Source organism: Puma concolor, unplaced genomic scaffold (genome assembly GCF_028749965.1).
Source record: "Puma concolor isolate L17-30 unplaced genomic scaffold, mPumCon1.1.hap2 unalloc_scaffold_106, whole genome shotgun sequence".
NCBI lineage: Eukaryota > Metazoa > Chordata > Mammalia > Carnivora > Felidae > Puma > Puma concolor.
The window spans coordinates 79,493-91,703 of NW_028240132.1; the positions used below are offsets into that span (position 1 = coordinate 79,493).

The 12,211-nt window shown below is 36.2% G+C and overlaps 1 protein-coding gene across 1 annotated transcript in view; it reads right to left on the reverse strand.

Moving 5' to 3' along the window:
* LOC147571725 (uncharacterized) overlaps positions 1 to 7,983 on the reverse strand; it is a gene marked incomplete at its 5' end in the record, with an annotated part of 38,857 nt that extends 30,874 nt beyond the window's left edge. The window contains 7 exons of the mRNA XM_086696120.1: positions 2,061 to 2,102; positions 2,483 to 2,593; positions 3,177 to 3,236; positions 3,905 to 4,006; positions 4,692 to 4,702; positions 5,689 to 6,011; positions 7,813 to 7,983. Of these exons, the coding sequence (XP_086552246.1) occupies positions 2,061 to 2,102; positions 2,483 to 2,593; positions 3,177 to 3,236; positions 3,905 to 4,006; positions 4,692 to 4,702; positions 5,689 to 6,011; positions 7,813 to 7,983 (820 nt within the window). The remainder of the gene's footprint in view (positions 1 to 2,060; positions 2,103 to 2,482; positions 2,594 to 3,176; positions 3,237 to 3,904; positions 4,007 to 4,691; positions 4,703 to 5,688; positions 6,012 to 7,812) is intronic.
* Positions 7,984 to 12,211: the final 4,228 nt, after the last annotated feature.

Sequence of the window (12,211 nt, forward strand, 5' to 3'; positions counted from 1 at the left end):
ACACAATTAAAAAAAAAAAATTGCCTTTGTAGCATTACAGCTAACTGCTGAATGAAAAGAGACCCAGCCTAAAAAATAGGCCTTTGGGCCTACAGAGGTTTCTTGTTATTTCTAGTATAATCTCTGAATGATAGGCAGGGCAACAGAGCATGCGATTATGAGTATAAACTTCGCAGTGCATTAGAATGATACAGATTGCTGATCTAAATAGTTTTCTCAGCACTTTTATTGCTTTGAGATCGCCTCTAACTTTACCAAAACTTTCCTTCACTTTTTACTGTGTTAAACTGGAATTTAGCTTTCCGCCATAAAAGAAGGTATGCTAATTATTGGCAGAGATTTCAGATAATGACTTGGGAAACAACAAAGAGCGCTGAAGTTTTATTGCTAAAAGTTCTGATAATCTATTATCTAACTGTAGGCATTTATACATAAACATTTTTATAAGATGTGTAAGACAGATTTTAAAAGTCCATGCAATCATGATGTGGAAAGAGCATTATATTGTAATTTAGTGGAAAGAATTTGGTTCTTAGATTTCTAGTAGCATCTTACTCTTAGTTGTTATTCTATTACCTGTTTTGGCTTTTATTCCATCCATTCCATCCATTAAGATACCAACATCAAAGTTCCCATTAGCTGTTAAAAAAAAAAAAAAGACTTAGTTGGGATCCAGAAAATGATAGATAGAGCTTTAGAATGAAAACATAAAGTACCCATACTGTAAAAAAGCTTAAGGCAGAGTCCAGTATTTCCACTATTTTATTTGAGTCCATTTTTAATTTTTAATTTCAGGCTTTCTGGGGTTCAATTTGTATTTGCAAAATGGACTCGGAGTCTAGGAAAAACATTTTATGATGCCACACTAGTTCATAAACTCTACAGGACAGTTCATGCTCTCTGTGTTCATCTTTGTTCTGGCAGGGACAAGACTCATGCAGGTACCAAGAGTAAAAGAAGTAAAGGCCATAATTCTCATCTCTTGTCTTTTACTAACATACTTTCTCCTCTTCTTTCTTAATCACTGCGTCCATTTCAGTATGGCTGCTGACTAATTATTACTCTACCACTGCAGTAATTGCTATTAGTTCTTTATGACTCCAAATAATTATTATTTTTTCTTATTCTTTTCTGCTCTTTTCAGTTTATCTCTTGATTCATCTTTCCATACTCATGAATTATTCATTTATTAATTCATACATAAAGGGAGACAGATATAAAGCCTCACTCCAAGGAACCACCAAACAGACCAAATAATGACAGTTCTTAGGCAATAAGGCTTTGAAAGAGCTCCAGTTCCCCTCTGCTCCCTCCAGTGGTTTCCAGGCTACTAGCTTTCACTGCAAATAGAAAATGTTATTTTTCAAGGCTATTACGGAGCTGTAAGACAGAGGATGGGAATAGGGCAAATTAAAATATCACAAAGCTCACTATTCTTACTGAGATTCAGTCTTTTTTCTCTTAAATCCTCCCAGATTGCAGCAAACCTTTGGTTAATTTCCAGTTCTGAAAATGTTAATTTTGACCATTTTTGCCAGTTTGCTCATTGCTCTTATGGAGGAGAGAGTTTTTCGGTGGTTCCTATTCTGCCTTTTATCTGACATCCCCAAGTGAGTTTCTGAAGCTAAAAATAACCTCTGGCAATTGTTGATAGTCCCACTTAGTTATTTTTTTCCAGATGTCCCAGGGAAACTTAAAAGCATAAAGAAAATAAGCAAATAAAAAACTAACTACATGTTTTTCATTGGTACACAGTAGTACTTGAAAATTAAGGAATGATTCAATAAAAATATCTTTTGGGGAAAAAAAAAACTCACCCTATCAGAAGGGTATAAAACCCATGGCAAAGACATAACTAAATAGTATATGAATCATGTGAAAAAAAATATTTTTTCAGGTAAGAGGCAGTATTCAGTAAAATGTTTCTAGGTGATATTGCTTGACCTCAGTGGATTGTGCTCAGCTAAATATATTCTTTTTTGGTTTATTTAAAGTGGGGATTACTTTGTGATGCATCACACTTCAATCCTAATATTTTATTTAATACATACAATACTGACCTTGAATCGTGAAGTCTGGTCCAAGGATATGATGATCCATGCCTATATAGAAGTGGCAAAAATGTCATTCATATTGGCTGAAACCAAAGCCCTTGTTCCTGTGAAAACTACTAACCTGACTGAGGCCCCAGCAACATTCTCAGCCTCTACTAGAATACTAAGAATTGTGATACACTAGACATTAAGTTCCTTGGGTCAAGGACTATGTCTGTATTTCGTGGTCATTGTATTTCTGGCACTGAGCAGAATACATGCTATATAGTGCTCAGTAAATATTTGTTAAATAAACGAATAAGTATCAACTTTAGATTAATATATTGAGAGAAAAAATAATTCTTATTTCAGCTACATAAGTCCTATAAAAAATGTCAGCTGCAAAACCCAAATTTTCATGAAGGCATAATGATATCTAAATCACTCACCATCAACTGGTACATCTGAAGCATCTGAAGCAACTCGTACATCATTAAGTTCCTCAGCTGTAAGTCTGATTGCCATGTTTTCAAGAATAGAGTCAAGGTCATGGTCATCATCTTGCAACCCAACAAAAGAGAAAGATACGAGGATATTAAAATAAAAATCAAAATATAATATAAATTCCTAATGTATGGTGGTATCAATTTCATCATAAAAAAAAGAGGCTAAGGACATTTAAATTTTTAAAGAGAAATACTAATGGACTAAAATTATCTATTCATTTATACCCAAAATATCCCACACTGAAGATAAGCTTACATAACACAATACATCAGAATAAGGCTGAGACACCACTCAGGTTAATTTTAGCAGCAAAAACTGCAAATATAATAGTTATTTTTTATATAAACATTTATACAAGGAGATTCAGTTTGGTCACTGTATTTCAAGATATACTATCTTAAATTTTTATAGCTGGGCCTAAATTTTATTATTTCCACATCAAAAATCTAGGTAAACCTAAATATTTAGAACACCTTTTAAAAACAAGACAGAAAATTATTTAATCAGTAGGAACATATGTGTGTATTAAAACTAATCATGGAAATATATATGAGAATGGCAGGGGGCAATATTTAATAAGAAAAAAAGCAAAACACAAGAGTCTCAATCTGACATCTTTATTTGAATCTCACTCACCTTTTACATCTTCTGCACAATTCAGCAAACTAGTCTTATATATTTTTCTACTAGCTGTAGCTGCAAGAAACACATAATTTAGGTCATAGAGAAAATATCTAGACATGCTAAAACAATATCAAATATCCAAGTTCAGAAATATACAGCATAAAATAATTTGCTCCTAAAATTTACCTAGTATCTTCTAGAAATAATAAAACAAAAAATGTAAACGAAATTCTTAATATGGTAAATCAATTCTTTAGCACCTGAGACAATTATTAATATTTGCCAGGCCAAAGCAAAAACACTTCCTTATGTTGTGTTTTTTCTGAGTCCACATTTTTCCCCCTCTACTAGTAAGGATAGTTCTACATCTCTCCTCGTCCTCCTCCTTTGTCCTAGAGGTCTTAACCCAAGGCATCTCAATGGAAGGAAAAATAACTATCAATATTCCTTAGTCCAGATGGCAAGACTGATGATTGATGAGCCTCTTGATTTTGACATATTTTTAAATGGCAATTTATGTATTCCTAAATATGAAAAATAATTATCTTTAGAATTATGGATATTTTTAACTCTAACTTCTAAGTGATCTAGAATAAACATGGAGATTTGGATTATACAAAATTTGTAGGCTATAATTCTAATTCCCTCAAGATTCTACCTGATACTTGCAATGGCTGAACAACTCCCTGGATGACTATATTAACTCTCTTGAAGACTATTCTGATATTTGAAATGCCCACCATTAATTGGAAGTAATTTCTTTAGCTCCGAATGCTCTGGTGAGGACTCTATCCCCATATTTTGCAAGACATTTTCCAGGTCACTGAGGTCAACTTCTCCTCCTGCAGAACAAAAGAAGTAGAGAAAGATGACACTTTAAAAAATAGCATAATTTCCAGTTATTAAAGAGAAATAAAGCATAATGATACCTGCTAAAAAATAAGCAGTCAGCTACAGACACAAAATGAACAGTGTTTCTTTAACACTGGCAAAAGAGATGCTCCCATAATAATGGTTATAAAGTAATATTTCACAATTGAATAAGGTTCATATAACTTAAAAATTATTAGAATAATAAAGATGATCGGTACAAATAACTTAATATAGGGTATGGAAATTAAGCTAGAAATCAATAGCAAAAGCTACTAGGAAACTCCCCTAACTTTGGAAACTAAAGAATGCCTCTCTAAATAAATCATGTGTCAAAAAAATAAACCAAACTGGAAGTTAGAATATTTTGAATTGAGTAAAAATAATAATATTACATATTAAAACTTAAAGGATATGGTAAGGTTGTGCTGAGGGAAATTCACAGCCTTAAATGCATGTAATAGAAAAGATGAAAAGATCAATAACCCAAGGTTCTATCTTAAAAAGTTAGGAAAGAACAGCAAATTAAACCCCTCAAAAGGAGAAGAAAAGTTCTAAGGACAAAAGCAGAAACTACTGAAATGAAAAGCAAACTTTAAATAAAATCAATACAGCCAAATGTTGGGTTTTGGAAAGACCAACAAAAGTGATACATACCCGCACTAAGACTGACAAAGGAAAAAAAGAGAGAAAGCACAAAGAATAAATATTTCTAATGACAAAAAGGACATTACTAAGAATAGCCAAGAAGAGTTTAGAGAAGTAAATAAAATTGGGAGGATTTATGCTTCAGATATCAAGACAGATTAAATCTACATTAAAAGAGTAGGTATACTGGTGCAAGGACCAGCAGATAGACCAAAGAACAAAAAGAATAAAAAGTCCACACGTTTATTATCTTTGATTTATGAAAAAGCTAGCCTTACATTAAAGTAGGGAAAGGATCATCTTGTCAATAAATGGTGAATATCCATTTAGAAGAAAAAGGGACCCTTATCCCACATCATGTAGAAAAATCAATTGAGTGGATTATAGATCTAAATGTGAAAGGAAAATAATAAAGCTCCCACAAGATAAAATAGGAGACGTTTTCATGACCGCGGTGTATGGAAGGATTTCTTCAACAGGCTCCCAAACATTCTAACTATAAAAGAAAAAAGGTTGACTAATTCAACTACGTGTCAAAGAGAAACTTTTGTTCATCAGAAGATAAAATACAAGAGGAGACACCACACAGCACTGCCAATGCCCCCGCGGAGAAGCTGAGATCACCACCGAATTTGAAATATTTAAAGTGGATTCAAAATTGTTTCAGTAATGCAGACAATTAAGTGCGTTGTTGTGGGTGACGTTGCTGTTGGTAAAACATGACTCCTGATATCCTACACAACAAACACATTTCCGAGGATGTACCGACTCTTGGTGACAACTATGCAGTCACCATTATGATCGATAGGGGGCCATACACTCTTGGACTTTCTGATACTGCGGGGCAAGAGGACTATGACAGATTACAACTGCCAAGTTATTCTACAAACGTATTTCAATGTATCTACGAATACATTTCTACAAATGTATTCCAGTCTGTTATTCAGTGATCTCTGCCTCCTCATTCGAAAATGTGAAGGAAATGTGGGTGCCTGAGATAACTTACCACTGTCCCAAGACTCCTTTCTTGCTTGTCGGGACCCAAATTGATCTTAAAGATGACTCCTCTACGACTGAGAAACCAAGAACAAAGAGAAGTCTATCCCTCCGGAGACTGCCGAAATGATGTGAAAAGCTGGCCCATGACCTGAAGGTGGTCAAATATGTGGCGGGTTCTGCACTCACAGAAAGGCCTAAAGAATGTATGTGACGAGGCAATATTGGCTGGCCTGGGGCCTCCAGAACCAAAGGAGAGCTGCTGCTATGAACAACTCTCCAGAGCCCTTTCTGCACTGCTGGTGTCAGCATTGTACTAAAAGCAATGTTAAACTAAAGATGAAAAATTCAAATTCATTTCTGCAATAATGACAAGTGCCTTGCACCTACAAACATGCACTTGTGTGAGACAAGGCCCATAGGTATGATTCCCTTCCCTTTCTCAATATTAGTTAATTCAGTAATTGTGTATTGTCAGAAAGGGATTAGTACTAGGTTTTTATCTTGTTGTTTCAAAAATATTTTTTTTGTTGTTTAAAAGCAAGGCATGCTTGTGATGACTCTGTAATTGACGAATTTGGGTTGTTAAAGCTACTCCCAGGCTCCATCCACTCTCGAGTTGCAAATATTTATGTGCCCAACATGAAAGCAGCCAAATCCATAAAGCAACTATTAATAGATATGTAAAGGAAGAAATTGATAGCAATGAACTAACAGTAAAGGACTTTAACATCCCACTTATACCAAATATATAAAGCAACTATTATTCTGGAGAACAATCTGGGAAATCCAGTTTTTTTCTTTTACCTTTATTGGCGGGGAGGAGAGAGTATGTGGGCATTTGTTTTTATTTAGTCATGCTTTTTAAATTCATTAGCCACTGGACAGCTCTTAGGGGGAAGAGGATGGACTGACTCCACATTCCATTTCCTAGATCAAGTTTAGAACACTTGTCCCCCACCTGGTGCTCTTAGGAAGGAGTATAGTAAATGCCTCATTTAATAACATACTCATAGTTAAAAGTTGCCTTTTCTCTCCACCCATGAGTAGGCCCAGTACTGGATGAAATTCCTGAAAGTAGGGAGAACCTGTCTGGCCCCTCCTCTTTTCTAGGATGTACTCTATATGTGACTGTGACTTTCAGGGAAATTTGATTGCCATATGCTATTTTTTTGACGTTACTTTCTAACTTCTTTCACTGATAAATGAAGAAAAGTGTTTTGGGGGGTATTTTGAAATACATCCAATGGATTGAGTGTGTAATTAAAAAACATTTTTCCCTATCAAAAAAAAAGACGATAAAATATAAGTGAAAAGTCAAACTATACAGCAAGATATTTATAGTTTATATAACCTGCAAGGGACTTGTATCTAGAGTACATTAAAAAAAAAAACAAACAAACAGGTAAAAGATAAACGAAAAATGCAATAGGAATTTCTGGGAAAGATGGCAAGGTAGGAGGATCCTAAGCTCATTTGTCTCATGGATACCCCTCGATACACCCATATCAGTGTAACCAACCCAGAAAATAACCTGAAGACTGTCAGAACAGACCCCCCCCAGTTAATTGAAGAGAAGAGGCCACAATGAAAAGAATGGGAGGAATAATGGAGATGTGGTTAGAACCAGACCCCCAGGAAAACCAACCACAAATGTGAGGGACGCCACAAGCACGGAAAAGGGAGAGGAAGAGATCTCCTACCAGGCACCCCAGACATGGGTGACCTGCACTGTAAAGACAAACCCCCATAATATTTGGCTTTGAAAGACAGAGGGGCTTAACTTTTTTTTTTTTTAACTTTTACAATCACTGGAGCTTAACACCTAGAATTTTAAAAATCAGTTGGCTTGGCTCTGGGAGAGCTGGAGGGCAAGAGGAAACAGTCTCCATCCTTAAAGAGACAGCATAACAAACAGCCCTGCAGGGATCCAGCATAGAAGTGGCAGTTTGAAAAGTGGCTGGGATATAGAGAAAGGAGATTTATTTACTAATCTCAGAACTTCTCCTGGAAGGGCAGGGATCTTTAGGAGACTTCTCCAAGAATAAAAGACCTGGCAGGCACCATTTCTCTCCCCTACCCCCACCCTAATCCAGATACCCAGACAGCTGCAGGAACCAGCTGGAACACTTGCCATGTAGCTTGCTAACACCGCTTGACCCACCCCTGCATTCTCCTGCAGACTGCCCCCTCCAACCATCCCCACTGGGCAGGAGTCCATCCAAAGCAGCACTAGATGCCTCTCATTTTGTAAGCAGCAGGCAGCTCCAACACTGTCCAGGACCACTCCCAAGTGACTCTTGCCCTGGGAGAGGGAACATAATCACACACATCAGTTTGACTATATTCCCAGCTCTGGGATGGGTACAGACCTCTGACTGCCAGCTCTACCCACCAATGAAGATCTCACAGCGGGCAGCAGAAAGTGAGCACCCTGATGTTTGGTGCAACCACAGCTCTGGCAAATGGGGTGAGGGCAGGCATCTGGTCTGACCCAACTCAAGCCCAAGGTGGCCCCAGACTGGCCCTTTAGCATCACAGGGACCAAACCTTGTCCACAACAGGCAAAGAAGGCCATTGCAGATGACAACTGATGGCAAACATGACTCAACAATCACAGCCCTAGGGCATGCAACACCCAGAGAAGACAGCTGAAATGCTAGTTTTTGGTGAACAGGGGACATTACACAACAGGACACTACAGGGCCTCTTCTTCATAAGACCGCTTTTTTCAAGATCAGGGACATAGCTGACTTTCCCAATACATAGAAACAGACACAGGGAGTTAGACAAAATGAAGCTGCGGCCTATGTCCCAAATGAAAGAACAGGTCAAAATCACAGCAAAAGAGCTAAATGAAACAGAGATAAGCAATATACCCGATAGAGAATTTAAAGTAATGGTCATGAAGGTACTTACTGGATGTGAGGAAAGAGTAGAGGATCATAGTGAGAAATTCAACAAAGATATGAGAAAATACAAAAAAAGAACCAGAGATGAAGAACTCATTAACTAAAATTAAAAACACACTAGAGTGAATAAATAGTAGACTAGAGGAAGCAAAAGAACAGATCATTACTGAAAGAACAGTAATGGAAAGCAACTAAGCTGAAAAGGAAAGAGTAAAAGAACAATATAAAATGAGAATAGAGAACTCAGTGACACCATCACATGTAATAACATTAGCATTATAGGGATCCCAGAAGGAGAAGAGAGAGAAAAGCGGCCAGAAAAGTTTGTTAGAAGAAATAATAGCTGAAAAATTCCCTAATGTGGAGAAGGAGACAAATCAAGATTCAGAAGACTCTGAGTCCCCAACAAAATAAACCCAAGGAAGTCTACACCAAGACACATAATAATTAAAATGGCAAAAAATAGTGGTAAAGAGAGAACTTTAAAAGCAGCAAGAGAAAAAAGTTATATGCAAGGGAAACTCCTTAAGTCTATCCGCTGATTTTTCAGAAGAAACTTTGCAGTCCAGAAGGGAGTGGTATGATATATTCAAAGTGCTGAAAGAAAACAACCTGCAACCAAGAATACTCTATCCAGCAAGGCTATCATTCAGAATAGAAGGAGAGACAGAGTTTCCCAGACAAACAAAAGTAAAAGGCATTCCTCACCATTAAACCGGTCTTACAAGAAATGTTAAGAGGAATTCTTTGGAAAGGAAAGGCCATAATCAGGAGCAAGCAAATTAGGAAAGGAAAAAAATTCACGGGGGCATACAAACATAACCAAAGTGGTAGATCAATCACTTATAAAACCAGTATGGAAGTTAAAGCACAAAAGCAGTAAAATCAATTATAGCTATAGAAATCAGTCAAGGAATTCACAAAATAAAAGGAAGTAAAATATGAAATCATACATATAAAATGTGTGTGTGGGGGGGGGGAGGGGAGAAATTTAGTGCTTTTAGAATGGGTTCAAACTTAAGCAACCAGCACCTAATATAGGCTGCTTATATGCATAGGATATTATATATAAACCTGATGGCAACCACAAATAAAAAAACGTGTAATAGATATGCAAAAAACAAAAGAAAAAGATATTGACGCATATCACTAAAGGCCATCAAACCACAACGGAAGAAAGCAAGAGAAGAAAGGAACAAAGAAGAACTACAAAAGCCACCAAAAGCTACTAGAACCGATAAATGAAATCAGCCAAGTTACAGGGTACAAAATCAATATACAGAAATCTGTTGCATTTCTACACATTAATAATGAAGTAGAGAAAGAGAAATTAAGAAAACAATCCCATTTTCAATTGCACCAAAAATAATAAAATATTTAGGAGTAAATTCAGCCACAGAGGTGAAAGACCCATACATTGAAAACTATAAAATATTGATGAAAACATTGGAAGATGACATAAACAAATGGAAAGATATTCCATGCTCATGAAGTAGAAGAACAAATACTGTTAAAATGTCCATAGTATGCAAAGCAATCTACAGATTTAATGAATTCTCTATCAAAATACCAGTAACAAATATAACAAATAGTCCTAAAATTTATACGGAACCTCAGAAACCCCGAACAGCCAAAACAATCTTGACAAAGAAGAACAAAGCGGGTGGTATCACAATTCCAGATTTCAAGTCATACTACAAAGCGGTAGCAATCGAAACAATATAGTACTGGTATAAAAAGAGACATATAGACCAATAGAAAAGGGTAGAAAGCATATAAAGCATATTTAGGCATATAATCCACAATTATATGGTCAATTAATCTTTGACAAAAGATTATACAATGGGAAAAAAGACAATCTCTTCAACAAATGGTGCTGGGAAAACTGGACAGCTACATATAACAGAATGAAACTGGACCACTTTACACCCCACACCAAGGGATACTAAAATGGATTAAAGACCTAAATAGGAGACTTACTGCTATAAAAATCTAGAAAAGAGCACAGGCAGTAATTTCTCTGACATTGGCCGTAGCAACATTTTTTTCTAGATATGTCTCCTGAGGCAAGGGGAATAAAAGCAAAAATAAACTATTGGGATGCCATCAAAATAAAAACTTCTGCATAGCAAAGGAAATAATCAACAAAATTAAAAGACAACCTATTGGATGGGAGAAGATATTTGCAAATGATGTATCTGATAAAGAGTTAGTATCAAAATGTATAAAGAACTTACACCAAGTCAACATCAAAAAGCCCCAAATAAACCAATTAAAAAATGGGCAGAAGACACAAGCAGACATTTCTCCAAAGAAGACATACAGATGACCAACAGACATGTGAAAACAAGCTCAATATCACCTATCATCAGGGATACACAAATCAAAACTACAATGAGATATCACCTCACACCGGTCAGGATAGCTAAAATCAAAAACACAAGAAACAACAAGGGTTGGTGAGGATGTGGAAAAAAAGGAACTCTCGTGCACTGTTGGTGGGAATGCAAACTGGTGCAGCCACTGTGGAAGACATTATGGAGAGTCCTCAAAAAAATTAAAAATAGACTACCCTATGATCCAGTAATCACATTACTGGGTATTTATCCAAAGAATACAAAAACACTAATTCAGAAGGATATGTGCACCTCTATGTTTATTGCAGCATTATTTACAATAACCATACTATAGAAGCAGCCCAAGTGTCCATCAGCTGATGAATGGATAAAGAAGATGTAGTGTGTGTGTGTGTGTGTGTGTGTGTGTGTATATATACACGCACATATATATATATATACACACACACACACACACACACACATACACATACATATATATAATGGAATATATATATATATAATGGAATATATATATAATGGAATATATATATAATGGAAATTATATATATAATGGAATATATATATAATGGAAATTATATATATAATGGAATATATATATAATGGAATATATATGTAATGGAATATTATTCGGCCATAAAAAGAATGAAATCTTGCCATTTGCAACAACATGGATGGAGCTAGAGACTATAATGCTAAGTGAAATAAGTCAATCAGAGAAAGACAAATATCAAAGGATTTCACTCATATGTGGAATTTAAGAAATAAACAAACAAAGAGAAAAAAAAAGAGTGAGAGAAACTAAGGAACAGACTCTGAAGTACAGAGAACACACCGATGGTTACCAGGAGGCAGATGGGTGGGTGGGTTGGGGGATGAGTGAAGTAGGTAATGGGGACTGAAGAGTACACTTAGCTGATGAGCACTGAGTAATGTATAGAGCTGTTGAATAATGTATAGCTGTCACTAGAATGTATACCTGAAACTAATATAACACCTTATGATACATATACTTGAATTTAAAAAACAAAAATTTTTTTAAAAATTCAGTATGTAGAACACAGACATCCAAGCAAATAGGCAACAGACATGAAAGGAGCTTTATAGGGGCGCCTGGGTGGCGCAGTCGGTTAAGCGTCCGACTTCAGCCAGGTCACGATCTCGCGCTCCGTGAGTTTGAGCCCCGCGTCGGGCTCTGGGCTGATGGCTCAGAGCCTGGAGCCTGTTTCCAATTCTGTGTCTCCCTCTCTCTCTGCCCCTCCCC